We start from the raw sequence: 21,622 nt of genomic DNA, 5'->3' as shown, positions 1-21,622 counted from the left end.
CAGGGGTGGGGAAAAGAATGACTGATGAGAGCAACCACCTTGAACAAAGCCTGTATCTTGCCAGATTAAGTTTTAGACAGTTAAAAGTGTTTTGTTTTACTTTTAACTCTTTCTATCTTCATTCCTTTTACTTGAACTCACTAAATCCCATGTATATTTTGTTAATAAATTTATTTCATTTTTACCATAAACACAGTGCTGTGTTTAAAGGAAAGGGTGTATTTGGCCCTAGTTACGTTAATAAGATGTGATGTAGTTTTGTCTCTTTACAAGAGCAACGAATCTAATTATTTCTCTGAGTTGTCCAGGCAAGGACAATTTGGGGAAATTTGGAATTGGGATCATATTCTTGTTGGTTGTAACCAAGTCTGGTGGAAGCCGGGGGGCAGGGTCTGTAGAGAGGCTGCTGAGGTCAGAGCTGCTGAACCAGAGCTGTATAGCACACAGACACTTAAGGTGTGACCTGCATGCTAGTAAGCTGATTGTGAGCAGCCCAGGTTTGGAGCTACAGCAATAAAGCCTTTTGAGGCACCCAGGTTTACAAACCAGGCAGGGACACATCCCCTCATTGGTCTGGATTGGCCCCCAAACCCTAGAACAACCATGACAACAGTTCTTTGGGTGGTATGGGGGGAAAGGAAGCAATAGGGCCTCCTACCTTATCCAAGCATCCAAGATAACAATATAATTTGTTAATATATATTTTCTCCTTATACTTTCTAATAGGAGGAGCGTCAAGAGCACCTAGTGCATCCAGTGCAGTCAGTCATAGGACTGAGAGACCAGTTTCTGATGCATCTAGTGGGGCATTACGGAGACCTAAGCCCACTAATGTTCGTGCTGCTTGGTTATAAATTATTTCTACTTTGCCCAGAGTTCTTACTTGATCACCAGACTTGTATTTCTATTGCTTTTGTAGATTATCTTGGTGCAAGAAAATGTCATCATTGTTTGCTGATTAAAATGCACTGCAGTGTGGTGTAATTTCTTGTAAATTGGTTTTAAATGGACAATTTCACTTTAATCAGTGTTTCCTGAAAGAGGATGTATTTATAAAAGAGAGATGAAAATTGAAATTGCAAATTATTTTTATTTGCAAGGCACAAATGAAGTTCACACTTGTGAAGGATGGAATTGCTGCACTTTGGATCCAAGATGTAAAAATTGAAATTTTTAATTTTAATTTTTTTTAAATTGCAATAAATTTTCAAGCATGTGCTTAGTTTGTAAATGGTCCTAATTTTTCATCCTTGTTTCGTCTTCAGAACTTCTAGGTCATGGCTCAAAGGGTTTTCTTTTTATTACAGTTTATGGGAATGTTTTGATAAAAAGTAGATCTATGTTTTATTTCTTACTGATGCAGGAAGAGGGTATATAAATATCTGAATTTGTTGTACAGAATAGTGGAGGAAATCTACCTTGTAGCAGCAACAAAGTAATTCTGGTTGCACAGCAGTACCACTTCCTTTCATGTGAGTGAGCTAAAACGTTGAGGATGCAGGAAGTGTCTTGTTCTGCAACTATTCCAGATCATTCTAGCTGAATAAAGAAATGGTGTTCATTCTGCGTCAGAGGTGATGTCTTTTCCTGACTTATGGACCTACACATGAAGGGGGGGAAAGAACCTGCTGTACTGGGTGGAAATGTTTGTTGGATAGGAGAATAAATGTGAAGTGAAATTCTAATGTGAGGTCCAATAAAAACAGAAAATTCAACTACTCCCCAAACTGGGTTAATAGCCATTGCCTTTAGTGATGGCACTACTTGCAGCTCTCTGCCCTGGCTCATTGGTGGGAACAGACATGGAGCTTTGGGAAACAAATTTAGTAGATAACATCCAAGTTTTGAGAGATACTGTCAACCAGGATTAGAAAAGAGGACAAAGTAGAATACAAGGATAAATCTGAAGTTTTGCATTTTAACTTATATTTTTAATGTTATGTTTTATACTAGATCTCTTTAGTAGTTTTCAGACCAACCTTAACACCAGTTTCCAGTTACATAATACATGTAAGATATTATGGAAGTGGTAATGGAAGGCAGTATGTCATGTAGTTTAGTTCCATATCTAAACTGCAACAGGTGTTTTGGTCACTGGCCACAGGATTTTCTTTCATAAAGAGCATGAATTATGATCTGCTATCCATAGTTACTACTGTACTTCTGCTTGTTGTCCTGACTCCCTTATGGCAGAAATATCGGGGGGTCTTTCTATTAAACATAAAGAAAAAGTTTTGTTAAATAGTGTTGCGACCTAGACCTACAAAAGTAAGATCCATTTTCTCCTTCCATGTTTAGCACAATGGCATAAGTTTTTGAATATTTAATATTGTGATACATTTGGCACACAGGATCATCTAGTTTCTTTTGTCCTCTCTGATAACTTGACAACTGTATTGGTTAAAGAAGCTTTACCTCTGAACCTGCTGACTTTTGTGGATTAAATTTTTATATGCTTGACAATGTTTAAACAGTTTTTAACTTAAAACAGTAGTATAGAAAAAAGCTATAATTGAAATTATTGTTCTTTCTTTGTGACTGTAACGTTCTTTGAATAGTACTGCTGTAATTATTTGTATAACTGTGCTGATTAAAATTATTCACCATTTAAAGTCTTTATTTTTGAATGAGACACAAACTACAATATCAAGGTTACACTATGCACTTTTAAGTGTTCCTATAGCAATTCTTTTCTCTGAAGAAACTAACAAAATGGGCTTAGTTTTAATCATCCCAGCTGCTTAGATTTAATTTGGTATGGGGAGTTTGTCAGTTTTGTATGTCACGCCTATTGTAAATTGTCTGTTCATCATTGCATAAGCTTCTTAGAGCATTTTATGTTAGTTTATTATCCAGCAATTGTAAAGGACACTGAGAGAAATTGGCTGTTTATCACAGTTTAGCTAGTGAAATGGGGGGGTGCAAAAGTGCATCAAAGGTGAGCTTTGTGCTTCTTTCTCACTCATGGATGATTGTTTTTAAAACCAGGTTTATTGACAGATCCTGGGTAATAAGTCTGTCAGGCAGTTTAAATGTAATTCCCTTTTCATTCCCAAAGGGAATTTTTCCCTCCTGATGACTACCTTCTTGGTAGTACCTCTCCATATAACTTCCCTTCATTCATTGATGAAGGAAACCATATGTTCTTCTTAGACTTCTCTGAGATTGTTAGGGATTTTTATTTATTTATTTTACTTTGAAATCTTCAGTTATGACTCAGACATCTGTTGTCCTGGGACATTAGTTGAAAATCCTCTTGCCTTGGGATATTTATAGACTTTCACCTCATTTTCAGTGTTCTTTACTAGAGTGAGCTGTAGCTCACGAAAGCTTATGCTCAAATAAATTTGTTAGTCTCTAAGGTGCCACAAGTATTCCTTTTCTCTTTACTAGATAGTCTCTTCCACTTTATCTCCTCAGAAAATCTTCCCTTTGGAAGAAGGTGGCTGTTTTTTCCTCTCAAAAGCTGATTCTTTCCCCATTCCTTCTAATAATGTAAGAAAACACTTGACAAACATTTCCTGTTGTCTTGTTCTCAAATTATGAATTAAAGGTAAAGTAGCTGAGCCATGTGCTTCTCTTCAAACTACCATTTTGTTTATATATAGCACAAAGATGAGTATTGTAATAATTTTAGACTTTCTGTAGGAGTGTAAAGCATCTGAAACTTGAATTGTGTGCACAGTGCATTTTTATTTAACAGCAGCCAAAACAACATTTTTTGTTTGGTGCCTATACAGAACTCTCAGCACCTCCCAAAATTATAAATTTGCTGCTTGAAGTCTGAATATTTTCCAGACAGTATCTTCAGTCTTTCCTGTTAATACTCTCCTGCAAAAACTGAAGCCCTATCTGATTTGGGAAACAAGTGCTGCTTATAAACTACAGCATCAGACAACTTAAAATGGGCAAATTACATGAAATCTGGTCTCTGCTTCCAGACTTATTTGAGAATGTCAGACTCTCAACTTTCATTTTGAATAAAATGCCCTCATTTCTAACTTTCAGCTTTCAAAAAGAAAAGCTTGAAAATATGACCAGTGTAACCAAAGCAGAGAGAGTTGTCTGAGTCTGTGGCCAGTCTCCAGCAGAGGGGGGATTAGCAAACACTAGAGCAGAGGAGGAAGCCACCTCATTAGACACCAGCTAGGGTGGATCAGGTTGTTATTGCTCTGGACACAAGATGTGGGGAGGGGGATGGGTGGTCAAGGGGTGTTTGGATGCTAAAGTGGATGCTGCAACATTCTTACTCTTTGTGGGGTGCAGATATCCCTCTGTTCTTTCTGCCCCCTGGCCTTTTAGCTCCAGAGGCAAGATTTGGGAAAAGTAGTGGTGGTCTAAGCATCACCCACTTGTGGGACAAGCATGAGATGGCAGGATCTACAAGCTGTAACCTTGGTCCATGGTGGTTACCAGCAGCAGAGAGTTATGCCAATAGTGAAGTGCAGGTTCAATTTTTCCCACTATAGGCCTTGGGAACAAGACTGAAAGCTAGGTTTTATTTTGAATTTTAAATACATTTAAAAAGCTGAAGTGCAACTCTGAAATAAGTTTTAATGCCCAGTTCCTAATTAAGAATAAATCTCATCAAGGGACAAAGACATTTTGTTTTGAAATCAAGGGAGAGTCTTCAGAAATTAGGACAACAAAGATGAGCATCAGCACCACAGTTCTATTTTGCAGCAGAAAAACAGCAAAATCTGTTGATCTTATAGTGCACAGTTAAGAGCATAACAAGCCTTGGGTGTATTAGTTCCAAGAGCATGGTGAGCATTTTCAAGCAAGCATCCTAGCAGCAGCTGATAGCACTAGCTCTCTACAGAATGTATATTATTTATAGACTAAAGTGATTTCTAACTCCTTCAGTGTGACCAAAACTGTGGGCGATGGGTCATATAAAATACACCCAATGTCCAAAAGTTTGACCACTAAATGTCAAGGATTAACCCTTAACCAAACAGTTTAGGAATTTTGGATGAGTAAATAGACAGGACAGTTCAGTAGAGATGCAGTTGGTGATTCTGACTGAGAAATATTTTTCTTCCATTTTTCATTAGGGTTCATGGAGGCATAAGGGTAAGGTGACTTATTCAAGGTCACACAATGAGAGAGCTACTTTGCGGTTTACATTTAAGAGGGAAATGCCCAGCGTCCCAAGATTAATTAGCTCTGTACCAAACATACCTACCTCAAATCCACTGTGTTCACATACACACACCCACCTGTTACTACAAAAATATCAATGTTATATAGCTTTGCAGCATAGCAAGTTCTAGCAGACTTTTTTTTGCATTTAATTTTACAAAGGAGTATTGAACATTGTATTTAACATCCCAATTTTAAGATGTGACAAGTACAAATCAAGTATGTCAGTCTTTGCTTCACTTGGCAATTAAAAAAAGTCCCCCTGTCTTGAAAGTCTAACCCCCATCTTGCTACATGGCCATTGTCAGACAGTGCATTTAGGTCACTAGAATATGCACATGTATGCAGTCTTAAATTATTAGTCCTTGCCCAGGCACTTACTTTGAAATGCAGAACACAGCTTGTTTCTCACTGAGCATTATCTATACACCATATCTGCAGTTTCAATTCAGCACATACAAATTCTAAGATTAACTCAAACTGCCAGATAGATTTGTCCACCACCACTTCCATCTCTCCTTCCCTGCAAAAGGGTTACAATTAGTTGGGAATAATCCTGAGAGAATTGCATTTCAGGGTAAATTTTCAGGAAAATTATAAGCTACTGAACCAAATTATTTAAATTGTCACTATCTCTACTATCATCACTAGTATGGTATTTTAGGGTTAAAAATCATACCAATGCTTCATACTAAAACAGGTTTTTTTACAGTGACTATTATTAATAGTGGGTGTGGATATTACTGTCTGAAGTGTACTCATGTACTAAAATACAATCAGAGTACATGAATGAAGCAGTAGTGTAAACTGAATATGATTAAAAACACTGATTTAATTTTTCTGTTTCAGTTCAATTGAACATTAAGTATAACTGATCAGACAATTTTGCTTTTTGTAAAGATCTATGTGGCACTTAATCTTGAACAGAGTATTTCAGTCTTTCAACGTTTGTTGGAATATTAGGAGGAATTGAGGACCTCATCTACTTTAAGGGAGGGCTAATTTAGGGAGACAGCAGTGATTGAAAACTTATTTCCTGGTGCTTACAGATAGTATCTATGTGTAAACATGCTTTTTTCACTTTAATATCAGATTTTTAAAAAGTCCAGCCTCATAGGACAGGCATGCTCTTCATCCATGTGTTTTGAATGCCCTGATGCTTGAGTAGCTAGAGACATTCACTTTAATACAAATAAGTACTTGATCTTGACTTGGTTTTTTTTAAAAATCTAATAAGGTGAACTCTATTTTAATAGCTAGCATGTAAGCCACCAAATCATCAAGAAATGCATTCTAGTCATAGGAATAAGTATATTAGTGATATTGTGTAGATCTTTAATATATACACAGGTTCCAATACAAATATGAGGACTTTTCAGTCAAAATTTCACTATGAATCAATGGACAACCATTAAACAATTATGCATCCTTCTCTGAACTGGATTTACCCCATGACAGCCATCTCAATTTCCCTAGGAAATATTTGTTGTCCATTAAACCACAAGTAGTATATTACACAACTGAACAGAAGAGTTTTATTTACTTTAGACAAATTTCTTGATCTCATCATACAATACTAATACAAAAGCACCGCCCATGCCTCTCAACACATTGGACCAGGCACCTTTGAAGAAAGCTTTGGCTCCTTCATCTTTAGCTATCTTCTTCCAGCAATCAATTGTGCCCTTGTACATAATATCAGCTGTGGAGACAAGAAGGTACACATGAGAAACTGTTGAATCATACAGGCAATTCCATCAATTAGAAGTGTGCTCCCTAGAACATTTTAAATTAGTACAAATACATTTACAACAACAAAAAATGCAGCTCTATCAAAGTGATTCACAACAATCTGAGAGACCAATCAAATATAGTGAGGACCCATTTATTCCAATGTTATTTTATTAGAAAAAGGTCATAGATTTTCTGTAGCATATAATGCCCTAAATTTTGGCCATGTCCTGCTGGGGAGATAATCTCTTCAGCTAGGCCACTACAGGAAAAGACTTGTTCTTACCTCCCTTTCGGCCAGACTGCATCATCATCCTACGTCGGACAGTGTCAAAAGGGTAGGACACCAGCCCCGCTACAGCAGTGACTGACTGGGCAATCATCCAACTCACTATGATGTGCACGTTCTTGGGATCAGGCATCATACCTGTCAAGAGTAATTCAACAATGTCAGTATGGGGGTGGGGGGGAAAAAGAGAATCATTCCTACCCCAGACTCCACCCATTCACAGATCCTGATCAATGGTAAGTCGAGGGGACTTTTCCCCACAGCCAATTCCTTCAGCCATATCTTGCTCAGCATCATCAGTCTTCATTCAGTCCAGCCATTTAAACGTCAGTCAAGAGAGTTAGCTTTTAGAACATTTAACCTTGACCATAACAGCTTCCTTGCAGAACTGCACTACAGTAGTAGTATGAGGATTTAGACTTCTTATAACCCAATTCAACAAACACACAAAAATGACCATGCTGGAATGGGAGTGAAATTACAAACTCAGTTTTAAGAGGCTCCGAGTTTGCAAAAACAAAAGCCTGATGTGAGGGAATCAACCAAAACAGACAGGATGGAATTTCAGAAGTGTGCTGTAATATTTATAATCCATTATATAAAATTTAAACAAAGCTACAGTTTAGCTAAGGCCTGAGAGCCAAAGCCCAAGGTAGGGTGCACTGGAGCAGGCCATCCTTATATTTGTTGGATTATCTCTCAGTAATCACAGCTCCCTCCTCCTCCTCCTCCACTTACCCTTGGCTGTGTCATAGACCCCAAAATAGGCTGCTCTGTAGATAATGATGCCCTGGACTGACACATTGAATCCTTGGTAGAGCCCTCTGAGGCCATCAGATTTGAAGATCTTGGCAATGCAGTTGCCCAGCCCTGTGAACTGCCTCTCACTCAGCCCTTTTCCAACATCGGCAGCCAGCCTGGTCCTGGCAAAATCAAGGGGGTAAACGAAGCACAGGGAGGTGGCTCCTGCAGCACCTCCAGAGGCCAGGTTCCCTGCGAAGTAGCGCCAGAACTGCTTGTGCCTGTCCACTCCCCCCAAGAAGATCTGCTTGTACTTGTCCTTGAAAGCGAAGTTGAGGGCCTGGGTGGGGAAGTAACGTATGACATTGGCCAGGTTGCCTCTCCAGAAGGAAATGATGCCCTGTTCCTTGGGTATCCTCACCACGCAGTCTATGATCCCCTTGTACTGCTTGTCAGCTGTGATCTGTTGGCTGGCATGCTGGACCTGGGGGGGGGTGGGGGGGGGGGAGAGAAAAAGAGAGAAGGGCACAGAGATGAGATCGCAACAGTTACTTTGGACAATGTATCAGACAAACCCCGATTTGTCAAAGTGACAAAACGGAATAAAAATAAGACAGTAAATACCACTATATAATCCCATGGTACACCAACACCTTAAATACCACATGCAGTTCTGGTTGGTCCATCTCAAAAAAAGATAAAGATTAGAATTGCAAAAGGTACAGGGAAGTGCAACAAAAATTAGGGGTATGGAACAGCTTCCGTATGAGGAGAGATTAAAGAGACTGGGACTGTTCAGCTTGGCAAAGAGATGACTAAGGGGGGGATATGGTAGAGGTCTATAAAAATCACAAATGGTATGGAGAAAGCAAAGAAGGAAGTGTTATTTACCCCTTCACTTATCACCAGTACCAGCGGTCACCCAATAAATTGACTAGGCAGCAGGTTTTAAAAAGACCTAAGGAAGAACTCTTCACACAACACAGTCTCCTGTGGAACTCTTGGCCTTCACAACACTCCTGTACCAACAAGTATAACTAGGTTCAAAAAAGAACTAGGTAAGTTCATGGGGGATGTGTCCATCAATGGCTATTAGCCAAGATGTTTAGGGACATAACCCCAGCCTCTGGGCGTCCCTAGGCCTCTGACTGCCAGAAGTTAGGAGTGGACAACAGGGGATGGATCACTCAATAATTGCCCTGTTCTGTTAATTCCCTCTCAGGCATCTGGCATTGGCCACTGTTGGAAGACAGGATACTGGACTAGATGGACCATTGGTCTGACCCAGTATAGCCGTTCTTATGTTCTTAGAAAATTCCTGCTTCTCATCATGAGATCTATCATGCATCTTTCATCTACTCTGGAAGATTACATGAAGCCTTTTTTCATAACCTTACCATTCAACATAATAGCCTGTACCTGTTTTAGTCAATCTTAACCCAGTTTCTTTAGGACCATTGCATTATTAAGTCAAAAGGAAACTGCCTACAGGACCAGACATCTGCTGGGCATTTGCAGGAGGATCCTGAAACTTTAACGGAAAGACATCTTCCAGAAAGCTTATCCAATTGCACAGACGTGTGTTTGTCTCAGACAAGTGTAGAGCCTTGCTTTAGAGTTTCACATTTCCATTAGCAAGTCAGATAGTAAGTGCACTCTTAGCATGTTTGGGTCCCTGGTCTTATCGTCCGGCCAACAAGCCCCTGAAAACAGTGATGACCACTGAACCTTAATTTGTAATTAAAGAGGTGCTAAAGCTCAAGCAATTTTTTTTTTTTTTTTTTAAGTTTTCATAACGGAGTGGGCAAGCCCAGAGCTGCTGGGGCTATGAACTTCCAAGCCCTGGCACAAATTGAGCCCTGATTTGACGCCAGTTTCCCCCAGCGCTCAGTGTCCCCATGTACCCCGGCTATAAACAGAGCCAGGAGAAAGAAGCGGTGCTGCTCTTGCGTAACCAGAGCTCCCGAAGCCAGTTGCCATATTTAGGCACTTCAAGCTTGTGTCCACCTGACACTAAGATTCCTGCACCACTTGCAAGTCAAAACTTCACGCTCCTACCCCACAGGGAAGGAAAACTCCTTGCAAGCGCCCAGAGATAAATACACGGCATCTTTTTCTAGATTACCACCCAGTGCACCGACCCGCAGCACGCCCCCCATTTAGATTTGCTCTCTGGACAATCACGAGCCGACACTGATAAGAGGCAACCCGCTGCTAGATTTCCACTCACACGGTCGCGGGCAGCGTTCAACGTTACAGGGGGCTTTTAACGCCCAGAGAGCCATGCACGCCAACGAGAAACAAAGGCGACCGGGCCGTTTGCTCTACCAAAGTCCGTAGCCCGGGGCTTGAAGGAAATCGTTCCCCTCCTTACCTGCAGCAGCAATTTAACTCTTTCTATGGGAGCGACAGCTGTCTTAGAAATAGCAGCAGCAACCCCGCCAGCCAGGAAGTCCTTGAGGAAGCTGATCGCTTGGTTAGTCATGTTGGGACTCGCTCAGACAAACCCCAAAGAGCCCCCTTGCGCAAGCAGCTGGCGGCAGCTGCCTCCCCAGCCGGCCCCTTGCCCCCAGCTCCGAACGGGGAGGCGTCTCTCCTGCTTATATCCCCTCCGCTTCTCGCGATAAGAGGAGGGTCCCCCCCCGGGGCGCACGCATTGGCCAGGAACCCCCCAGTCATCAGAGGGCAGAGGGGCACAGCCGCCATGCTGTCCCGCAGGGGCCGGGCGGTGCGGCTGCCCAGCGCTCGGGACGTTTAAAGGGCAAATTAAAGTTATCTGCTCCCTGCGGGAGAACGCTATGTCAGAGCATGTGCCTGCTGTATTAATAGCACCGCGGAGACGCGGGACGGGGCTGGGGCAGGCTGCAAAAATACTTCGGAGAGCGTTAACCCTTTGCGTTCACATCCAGAGCTGGGAACCCACGGCCAGAGCCAGGGAAGCTGGGGAGTCCGATAAAAGCTTTTCGTAAACCGGCAAATGTACTTTAACGGCTCTTATTGTCCCTGTTGAGGCACACAGACAGAGTGCATCCAATTTACAGAGACATGGTACATAGTAAAAAGAAAAGGAGGACTTGTGGCACCTTAGAGACTAACCAATTTATTTGAGCATGAGCTTTCGTGAGCCTCAGCTCACTTCATCGGATGCATCATAGTACATAGTGATGCACACCAACAGTGCACGCTGATGTGTGCACATAGCCTGGTTAATTGGGTTGTATGGATATTTTGTAAGATAAGGTAAAGAAGCTGATATAAATATAATAGTGAGCCTCATTGGCCTGCTGAGACATGACTGGCTTGCTGAGACATGAGAGCCTTTTACGTGGAGAACAAAAAGTGTTTAAGATTTAACACATTACTTGAAGTCCTAAAAGTCTGACAGATTGTTTCAAATGCTAACACATTATCCCTGATCCTAGATTTCCTGAAGAGGAGAGAAAACTTTTCCTGCTAGTGTCCTCACTGTACCCTTAAGGACAGGTGACCCTGCATGAGACAGGAACTTAACTGGCAGAGTGTGCTAAGTAGGGTCACTTACATGGAAGGGAGGAGTGAGGGGGGCTGTAGGGAGCACGTGTCCTGGGAAATTCAAGTGCATGACTCAAACCAAATGTGAAACAGCAGAACAATTTGTGCACTCAGTACCTGATTCTTAACTAATTTCTCTGTGCCTCACTGTCCCCTCTTTTCCATCCATAAAATGTGGATAGTACTTTTGCCCATCCCTTGTGTGACTTGTCTGTTTAGACCCCGATCCTGCAAAGACTTACACACTCAAATCAATGGGACTACTTGTGCTTGTAAAGTTAAGCGGGTGTGTTTTCAGGATGGGGGCTTTAGATTGTGATAAGCACTACAGGGCTTGTAGAGTACCTAGTGCAATGGCACATGAGTTTCAGTGGGGATTTGCAGACGCTCGTGCAATACAAATAATAATAATTGGTAGAACTGAATTTCACCTTAACTTGGCAGCGAAAAGACTGACCTTCCCTACGTAGTGACAGTCTCTTAATGCACATCAAATTCCTCTCCTCACTGAAACAGTAAACTGGATTCGTGAGCCCCTGTGGCTGATCCCGCTCCGTCTAGCCCCAGCTACTTTGAGAATGTTTCCCTAGACAAGGTAATAGAGTTTAAGGTAAGAAGGGACCACCAGATCATCTAGCCTGACCTCCTGCATATCACATGCCACCTGCCAGCATACTAAACCCAAGCACTGGAATTAGACCAAAGTATTACAGCCCACAGGAAACCATACTGATATGTGCCACAGGCGGAGAATAGAAGGAACAGAGATGCATCAAGGCCCCTGCAGTGGCAAGGAAATGATTAAGTGAGATATACCCGGATAATCCTGGCAATTGACCTGTCCCCACACACTGAAGGGAAAGGTAGGAAAAACTCCACAATGTCACCTGCCAGTCTGACCTGGGGGAAAACTCCTTTCTAACCCCACATATGGCAATCAGTTAGACTCCAAGCACCTGAGACAGAGAATGCTCAGAGCCCAGGCCCACTCTGCCCAATGTCCCATCTCCAGCTGCTTCAAAGGAGATTAAAAAAAAACAATCCAGAATACCTTGGGAGCAGAAAGCCCTTCCTGTTCCCTGCAGGTGGCTGTCTGAAACCCTGAAGTGTTAATACTGTCAAGGGCTGGAGATCGTACAGCAATACACCCAGAAGGTAAAGATGGCTCTTCTCACAATTATAAATTCTAGGATATTTGTGAGACCTTTGACTCCAAACAGAACCACTTCCTTGAAAGTATCTTGTATCCCGCCCAGCATGGACCCCCAACTGAACCGACTTGAATTTTCTTTCCACAGCTACTGAACAATGGGAAGAATAGACTCCAATCCAAGACTACAGCCACCACAAGTAAAGGCCCTGATACAGAGCAGAGAGCCACAGCTGTGAGTACCTGAGCACAAAAGCCCACAGCTGTGCTATGTCTGATAATAATTGTATAGCTAGAAAGCATAGTGATACCTCCACTGGTGGAGTTAATTAGATTTTGCACAACTGGTGAAGGAAAACATGAGGCAACTACTATTGCTTTTCAATGCTGCTGATCTTTTGACCTTCATTTTTTCTTTCTCTGGTACCTCAGTCATCATTAAACCCCCCTTTTAACAGCAAAGAACTCACTGAACTGTGGAATTAAACTAAGAATGTTTTGGAATTTAACAGTAAGAGCTGAGGTCCTGTTGACTTTTTCTAGGAAGTATAATGGCCCAGATCCACAAAGATACCTAGGTGCCTAAACCCCAGATCAACAAACCCCCGCTTAGCTGCTACTGCGCTCTGTAGGTGCCTAAGCTCACCTGCTGCTTAAGTTTTCACTGTAAAAACTCCCTATGTTTCTGCCTGTGGGTATGCACACTGCTGCTTCACTCTAGGCAACCAGATGTCTGTCTCACACCTAAGCCCAGCACAAGCCATAAACCAGGTGGAGGTGGGTGGGAGATGTCTATGCCTCCTGCAAGGTATGAGCCTGTAAGTTTTTTCTGAACATACCTACTAGATTGGGCTCCAGTCAAAATCCAGGGGGTGGAGATACCACCTCCCTTATAACTTTTAGCCCAGTGGTTAGCGCACTCCCCCAGGATGTGAGGTACCCAAGTTCAATTTCCCCCTCTGCCTTTCTCCCACATGCTGGGTGAATGTTCTACTCACTAGGATAAAAGTTATAAGGGGGAAGCAGCACCACCACTGGCATTTCTTGCAAAGAATAGTTTAGGTGCCTAAGGTGCCTGACTCCACAAAAGGATTCCTGGCTGCAGATCGCAAACGGAGATAGACACCTCCCTGTAGCCCACAGTTGGGTGCCTGATTTGTGAGTGGGCAGAGCTTAGGACACATCCCTATTGTTGGCATCTCTCATTGGCTAGTTTAGATGGCTCCCCACTGGCTTTTGTGGATTTTATTCTTAGGCACCTATGTTTCCTCATTCATTCTATAGGGAACCTAGATGCTTAATCCAGGCTTTGTGGATCTCATAGTTATTCCATTGATTTTCTAGGCCCTAGAAATTAGGCATTCAGCTCTTCACTGGCTTTGTGGATCCAGACCAGTGAGACTAGGGTACTAAGTGGAGGCTCACAGTTACCATCTAATTTTTCTACTAACTGATAGGTTGCTCTAGATGTAATATATCTAAGGCCCTACATTTTCAGTTTTTATTTTGTTTCAAATTTCTCAGGAATTTATTATTGTTATAAAAATTTAAAAAAAAGGTACAAATTGTTGCAAAAAATTAACTTTACAGTTTTCTGGGTAAATAGAGTAAATATTATTCTGTTGGTTTTTTTTAACTTTCAATAAAACACTTAGGTTCTGAAACATAAAAACAGTTTTTCATTTTTGACCTTTTTACTGTGAAAAGTAGTTCACTCACTTTTATTTGCTTTGAATGCTGATCACTATCTGTAGAGTTGGTAATGTATATATGGCGGGTGTGGGATTGACAACAGTACATAAACCAGCACTTGAGTCCTTCAGGTACTTCTGACACTGCTCTCCACTCTTGAAAGAGAGATGACAGGTTGGTAACCTAGGCTATCTTGGTTTCTGAGCCACCATCTCTCCTGTCTCAGTGGGCTTGGAAGTGGAAGAGTAGAGGAGGCAGTGTGAGGAGATGGTGCCCTTGCCTCTTCCACTTCCTCCAAAATTCGGCTGAAAATTGGTAAAAACAGCATAATAGATTTTGGAAACTTGAGAATTTTTCAGTAAAAACTGAAGATGAATGGTCTTGGATATACTGTATGCAAATTCAGTTACATTAGAGAATGACCTTGTTAATGGACAGAAAAAATCTCTTTTGACTTCTAACCAGAGCAAATTCAATATGAAAGATATTAACAGAGAATAAACATGGATTCCCATGATATATTTTTTTACTGTCACTTCTCAGGGAATAGCCACCGATTAGTAACATCATTGACTACAGATGCAATGACTACTTCGTGAAGGTAGCATTAAGAGTTCTATCATAAACTTAATGTTAACCCCCACTTTCCTCTATCTGTAAACTGAGTAAGCGTTTAGTTTGAAAATGTTTCCATGTGCTGTATGTTAGTAGGAGCATTTATTAAGATAATTTAATGACTCTAGGGTGCATGTGTGATGCTGTATACCCTGGTGCCCACTCAGGACAGGACTGCAGGCTAATTCACTCATATGCTAATAGAAATCAAAGGAGTGTCTAAAGGTATTGTAGTATAATCAGGCCAATTCACTTGTGTGTTAGTTTAGTTCAAAGAAAATGTTAATGGTATTGTCTTCACTTATCTATAATCCGTAGATTGCTATCACATTACATTATGTATATCCCTGTAACTCTTTAACCCTAGATCAGTGGTTCTTAACCAGGGGTACATGTACTCCTGGAGGTACTCAGAGGTTTTTCAGGGGTGCATCAACTCATCTAGATATTTGCCTAGTTTTACAACAGGCTACCTAAAAAGCACTAGCGAAGTCAGAACAAACTAAAATTTCATACAGATGACTTGTTTATACTGCTTTATATACTTTACAGTGAAATGTAACTACAATATTTATATTCCAAATGATTTATTTTGTAATTATATGGTAAAAACAAGAATGTAAGCAATTTTCAGTAATAGCATACTGTGTTACTTTTGTATTTTTATGTCTGACTTAAAAACCAAGCAAGTAGTTTTTAAGTAAGGTGAAACTTGGGGGATACGTAAGACAAATCAGACTCCTGAAAAAGGGGTACAGTAATCTGGAAAAGTTGAGAGCCATGGCCCTAGATCAAAAGTGTGTGTGAGTGTTAATATGAGAATATGCTTGATGTTTAAACTTCATGAAAACTAATGAAGCATTGTTGTTTGCTATTACATTACCTTTTACATTGCATATATCCCTGTAATTAAATTACGCATCAAGCATGACTGGAGCCTTGAAAATGTAAATGAAGACTCATGGAATTCTAGAACGGGAAGGGACCTCAAGAGGTCGCCTAGGCCAGAGTCCTGCCGTGAGTGCAGAGGAAAGTATTATCTAGACCATCCCTGACAGGTGCTTGTCTAACCTGCTCTTAAAAATCTCCAGTGGTGGAGATTCCACAACCTCCCTAGGAAATTTATTCCAGTGCTTAACCATCCTAACAGTTAGGAAACTTTTCCTAATGTCCAACCTGAACCGCCCTTGCTGCAACTTAAGCCCATTGCTTCTTGTCCTATCCTCAGATGTTAAAGAGAACAATTTTTCTCCCTCCTGCTCGTAACAACCATTTATATACTTGAAAACTGTTATCATGTCCCCCCTCACTCTTCTCTTCTCCAGACTAAACAAACCCAGTTTTTTCAATCTTCCCTCATAGGTCATGTTTTCTAGACCTTTCATCATTTTTGTTGTTCTCCTCTGGACTTTCTCCAGTTTGTCTACATCTTTTCTGAAATGTAGCACTCAGAATTGGACACAATACTCCAGTTAAAGCCTAATCAGCAGAGAGTAGAGCAGAAGAATTACTTCTTGTGTCTTGCTTACAACACTCCTGCTAATGCACCCCAGGATGATGTTTGGGTTTTTTTTGCAACGATGTTACACTGTTGACTCATATTTACCTTGTGATCCACTGTGACCCCCAGATCCCTTTCCACTGTACTCCTCCTGGGCAGTCATTTCCCATTTTCTATGTATGCAACTGATTGTTCCTTCCTAAGTGGAGTACTTTGCATTTGTCCTTATTGAATTTCATCCTATTTACTTCAGACCATTTCTCCAGTTTGTCCAGATCACTTTGAATTTTAATTCTACCCTCCAAAGCACTTGCAACCCCTCCCAGCTTGATATCGTCCGCAAACTGTATAAGTGTACTCTCTATGCCATTACCTAAATCGTTGATGAAGGTATTGAACAGAATCAGACCCAGAACTGATCCCTGTGGGACCCCACTTGATATGCCCTTCCAGCTTGATTGGGATCAATTTATTGCTTAATTATTTGTTCCAGTATCTTTATGGGTACTGAAGTTAAGATGACTGGTCTGTAATTTCTTGGGTTGTTTTATTTCACTTTTTATAGATTGGCATGATATTTGTCCTTTTCCAGTCCTCTGGAATCTCACCCATCTTTCATGATTTTTACTGCTTAAGAGTGCTAACTTAAAAGTAAGGGCCATTGTGTTCGACAATGGAAATTCACTGCCCATGTGTATGAAGACATGGTTCAGATTGCCTTCTGTGAGCAGAAACTATAAATACTGATTCAAAGGAATAATCCTTCTCTCTGACTCTTTGGATTCTTACAGAGAAAATACCAAATGCAAAGTGGGGATCCCTAGAAACATCTGGGTTCCCTGAAAAGTCTTTTGGGAAACTACCAGTGTATTACATCAACTGCTATTATTTTGGACTTACAAACTTTGACTCACCTATTATTATACTTTACCTGCTTTAACCTCTCAACAACTCTCATTCCTTTCTCTTAGCTAATAAACCTATAGTTAATTTACTATAGAATTGGCTGTCAGCATTGACTTTGGTGTGAGATCCAAAGTACCAGCTGATCTGTGGAAAGTGACTTGTCCTTTGGGATTGGGAGTAACCTGCTTGGTGTGATTTTTGGTTTATGTGACTATTATCGCTAAGTCCAGTTTGTCTGGGTGGCAGAATAGGCTGGAGTACCTAAGGGGACTGTTTGTGACTCCATGGTAAGACTGGTATAGTGATCCAGGAGTATACAGTTGTTACTGGCTTGGTGAAATCTAATTATAGAATATACCACCACTTTGGGGTGTCTGCCCTGTTTTCTGAGAGTCTGACATGAGATTGGCACTCAGTTGTGAGCCACTCTAGATAGCATGGCAACAGTATTTTTATATAGTTGTTAATTTCCACTTTCAAAATTTTACTGCAGTTCTCAACATGGGAACCTACGGACTAGCATAATGGATCAGGCCATTGGTTCATTTATTTCAGTGTCCTGTCACCACCACATGCTTCGGAAGAAGGTGTAAAACCAACAGAAACCCTGAAGAGGGTAATTATGGAATAATCTACCTACAGAGAAAGCTTTAGCCTAGAGTTTATATCTCTTCCAACATCTTTAAAAAAATCTTTATTGTAACTCTGGATTTTTTTTTTCTCAACAGAGACCCTGGTCTTGCCAACACTTACACATGTGTGTAACTTTATGCACATAAGTTGTAACAGGCTTCATTTGGGGCCCAGCAGGCCTAGTGGGGAGGCCACAGCTCAACAGCCTCCCAAAGTCTTGGGATGGACTTGCTGAACACCGTGAGGGCCTGGTGGCCAAGTTACAGTTCATGATTTCCCCCATTCTTTCAGATGGCCAGAGGAGGAGGAAAGTCTAGGGTGGGGGGTCCCCCCAGCACAGCGGGGAAAGAGGTGAGGAGAATCTCAGACCCCTTTTAGCTAATACAATAGACCAGCCTCCCCTGTTCTCTCTTCAGTTTGGGGCATGGTCCCAGCACTCTGCTTCTGTCTGAGCAGAGGGTTGATCACACAGTCTCAACAATTCAGATAATCAGCTGATGTGGTGTGATTTTTTTGGTTTGTCTGAATATTTTGTGGCAATTAGATCCACAGGCTAATTGTGCATTATGTATTTCTTTTTATCAATTCTAAATTTGCTCCCTTTCACTTTCATTGAATCAATTGTTAATTATTATGGCTTATTTAACATTTATACTGTGATAGCCCTAAGGCCACAACTGGGTTGGATCCCAGGGTGCTAAGTACTATACAAACACATACCAAACGACAGTCCGTGTCCCCAAAGTTTACAATCTAAAAGACAAGACATAATCCTTTTGTTGTTGTATTATGAAAAAGAGATGTGCCCTGGTACACTTTTAAACCTCCAAACTGGCACATATATATAGTTTGATCTTTACATTTCATCTTAGGAAATCTTTGGAAAACTACTGAGTTTGTTTTAAGAGAAGTAACAAATAATCATTCAGTGTTGTCAATCCAGTACCTTGTATGAGCACGAAAAGTTAAATAAGCCCCACAGTTCATACAGTCATAACAACCAGAGTAAAAACAAATTACCACATACAGATCAACCCTCCTCATACTCCAATTAGTCACATTTTGTTTAATCTGAAACTCTGATTATCCAAATGTTTTGGATGTCCTTGAATCCTTCAGACAGTCGGAGATTAACAACTGACATTTTCAGGCACAGAGACCCATATGCAATTCTCAGTGCAGGACTGGGGCCAGAAGCCCAGAGCCACAAAGGAACTTAGTTGCTACTGTGATCCACAAAACTGGTGTGAAGCTACTGCCTACCCCTGTACTCAACTAAACTCACTCAGTGCCTAAATTGTCACTGCAAATGTCCCTTAGTGGTCTAAATTTATGTCTTGCCGTAGGCGTCCAGAAGCCTGTCTCATACCTAATCCCAGTGGTATCCTCAAACCAGATGCAGATTGGGGACAATAAGCAGGGGGACACGTATCTGGTACGGGTCCTCAGAGCACAGTTACCAGATTTAGGCCCATTCAAAATCCAGCAGCAGGAGACATTGCCTCTCCTATAACTTTTAGCCCCATGGTTAGAGCACTCCCCACTATGCAGGAAATCTGAGTCCAAGTCCCCTCTCTACCAGATAGAAAGGAGTTGAAAAGGGATCTCCCTATGCTCAGGGCTATGAGATATTCCAATGTGGGTCTCTCTCGATCTCTCCTGTTGAAACTGTTCCATTTCGGATTAAATAAATTAAATAGAGGGACTAATCACCAGTGTGGAATCATGTCCACACTCTCTCTCTGGCTCAGTGACTTTTTAAGTATTTATGTACAATGGAACAGCTTCAGCTAGAGAGACTGAAAGATACTCATACCAGAATATCCGATAGCCCAGTGGTTCACACATGCTCCTGAGAGTGGGAGACTGCTCTTAAAATTTCCTCCATTTAGGCAGGGAATTGAACCTGGGTCTCCCACATCCTGGGTGAATGAGCTAACCACTGGGCTAAAAGTCATAATGGAGATACCACCTTCTCTGCTCTTTCTTGCAAAAACAGCTTAGGCACCTAAGCCACCTGGGTCTAGGAGAGAGGTTCCAAGGCGTGGAGAGCTCATGGAGATAGGCCAGCACCTCCCTGCAACCCAGACGTGGGTGCCTAACTCTGTATGAGGGGTGGGTTTAGATACACTCATCTAGTTGGCATCTCCCATTGGCTAGTTTAGTTGGCTACCCACTAGCATGCTGTTTTTTATGGATCCCATTCTCAGGCACCTATCTCTCCCCATGCATTGTATGGGGAGATTAAGTGCTTAATTCAGGGGTTTGGATTCTAGTGACTTTCAAAGTATCTAAAAATGAAGTGTGCAGTCTAAATCCCTCTGTGGATCTAGGCATAGTCTTTAAACTCATATTCCCTTAGTGTACATCATTAATTTTGATTCTGAATCCCCAGGTAATATGACCAGAGGGCCTTTCCCCAGGCATCTATCAAGATGACTATGATCCTGGTGTTCTGATGTCCACCTCGTAACAGTTATCCGTGCCTTTGTCACCTCAGGACAGGATTACTGTAACATGCTTTACATAGGGTTATCCTTGTAGATCACTTAGAAGCTGCAGCTGATGCAAAATGCAGATGGCTGCTTATTTACTTGATGGTGTTGGCTGTGGAACAGATTATACCAGGGCTATAAGATCTGCATTGACTTTCTGAAAAAAGAAAAGGAGTACTTGTGGCACCTTAGAAACTAACCAATTTATTTGAGCATAAGCTTTCGTGAGCTACAGCTCACTTCATCGGATGCATCCGATGAAGTGAGCTGTAGCTCACGAAAGCTTATGCTCAAATAAATTGCTTAGTCTCTAAGGTGCCACAAGTACTCCTTTTCTTTTTGTGAATACAAACACGGCTGCTACTCTGAAAATTGACTTTCTGTTCACTTCTAGGGGCATTTAAAGATGTTGACCTGATATTCATCTCTGTAAAGCCCCATGGTTTGTCCTGTCCATCTAAAAGACAGTCCCTTTTCCTCTAATAGCTAGGGCATTCTTCCAGTCCCTGGGTATGAAGGTCTGGGAGCTGGACACTCTCAGCTGAAGCGCCTCAACTTTGTCTCCGTTTTGGTCGGACAGAGTCCAAGTTTATGGACCTTCAGGATACAGTGTAAGGTAGATCTGTTTATTCAGGGTCAGGTTGATATCTGTGGCTCAAGTCTATATTTTATTTTAATTTCCGTACATGTGCCAAGGGACTGGCTGCATGTTACAAGGGGGAGCCCCACATATGCTCATCCGTTTCTTGGTGGTAACGCTCCCCCGGTAGCTGTGTAGGGAGGAGAGTCCAGTGGTTACGCCGGGGAGGCGGGGGGTTCCCTTCCTCCCACGGCTTCTGTCACGGGGCTGGGGAATGCAGCCGGACCTCCCTGCGGTGCGTCCGGCTCGCACTCTGGCAGAAATGTTGTTGGAAAGGGACTCAGGCGTTTTCTGTTGCCTGTAGCAACCTCCCCTTGCTCCAGAAGAGAAACACCGTCGGCTCCAAAGCGTCCGGGGCGGCTGGGGGAAAGGCCAGGGGGGAGCACGGGGCACTGCCAGGGCTTCTTTGGCTCAGCAGCCGCTCGGGCTCGCAGCACAGGGCCCCGGAACGTACTAGCCTCGGCACGGGGGGCTGGAAACGGTCCCTACGCAGCCTTTTAAAAGAGGGGCAGGGAAGGGCGCTCCGACTCCGCACCCAGCCAGGTGCAGCCCC

General features: G+C 41.9%; 2 protein-coding genes across 2 annotated transcripts in view; one reads left to right on the top strand and one right to left on the bottom strand.

The window, feature by feature from the left end:
- Positions 1 to 2,611, top strand: part of CFAP97 (cilia and flagella associated protein 97) — a 51,475-nt gene extending 48,864 nt beyond the window's left edge. The window contains exon 6 of the mRNA XM_074951263.1: positions 727 to 2,611. Coding sequence (XP_074807364.1) covers positions 727 to 854 — 128 coding nt within the window. The 3' untranslated portion in view covers positions 855 to 2,611. The remainder of the gene's footprint in view (positions 1 to 726) is intronic.
- Positions 2,612 to 6,459: 3,848 nt separating this feature from the next.
- SLC25A4 (solute carrier family 25 member 4) lies at positions 6,460 to 10,489 on the bottom strand. Its single transcript, XM_074951269.1, has 4 exons — positions 10,281 to 10,489; positions 7,904 to 8,390; positions 7,163 to 7,303; positions 6,460 to 6,847 (listed from the first exon to the last, which is right to left on the bottom strand). The coding sequence occupies exons 1-4, from the start codon at positions 10,389 to 10,391 to the stop codon at positions 6,690 to 6,692; spliced, it is 897 nt and encodes a 298-aa protein (XP_074807370.1). The 5' UTR covers positions 10,392 to 10,489; the 3' UTR covers positions 6,460 to 6,689.
- Positions 10,490 to 21,622: the final 11,133 nt, after the last annotated feature.

Source organism: Natator depressus, chromosome 4, assembly GCF_965152275.1.
Source record: "Natator depressus isolate rNatDep1 chromosome 4, rNatDep2.hap1, whole genome shotgun sequence".
Taxonomy (NCBI): Eukaryota; Metazoa; Chordata; order Testudines; family Cheloniidae; genus Natator; species Natator depressus.
The sequence above is the reverse complement of the archived record's forward strand: the minus strand, read 5'-3'. Positions and strand labels throughout refer to the sequence as shown.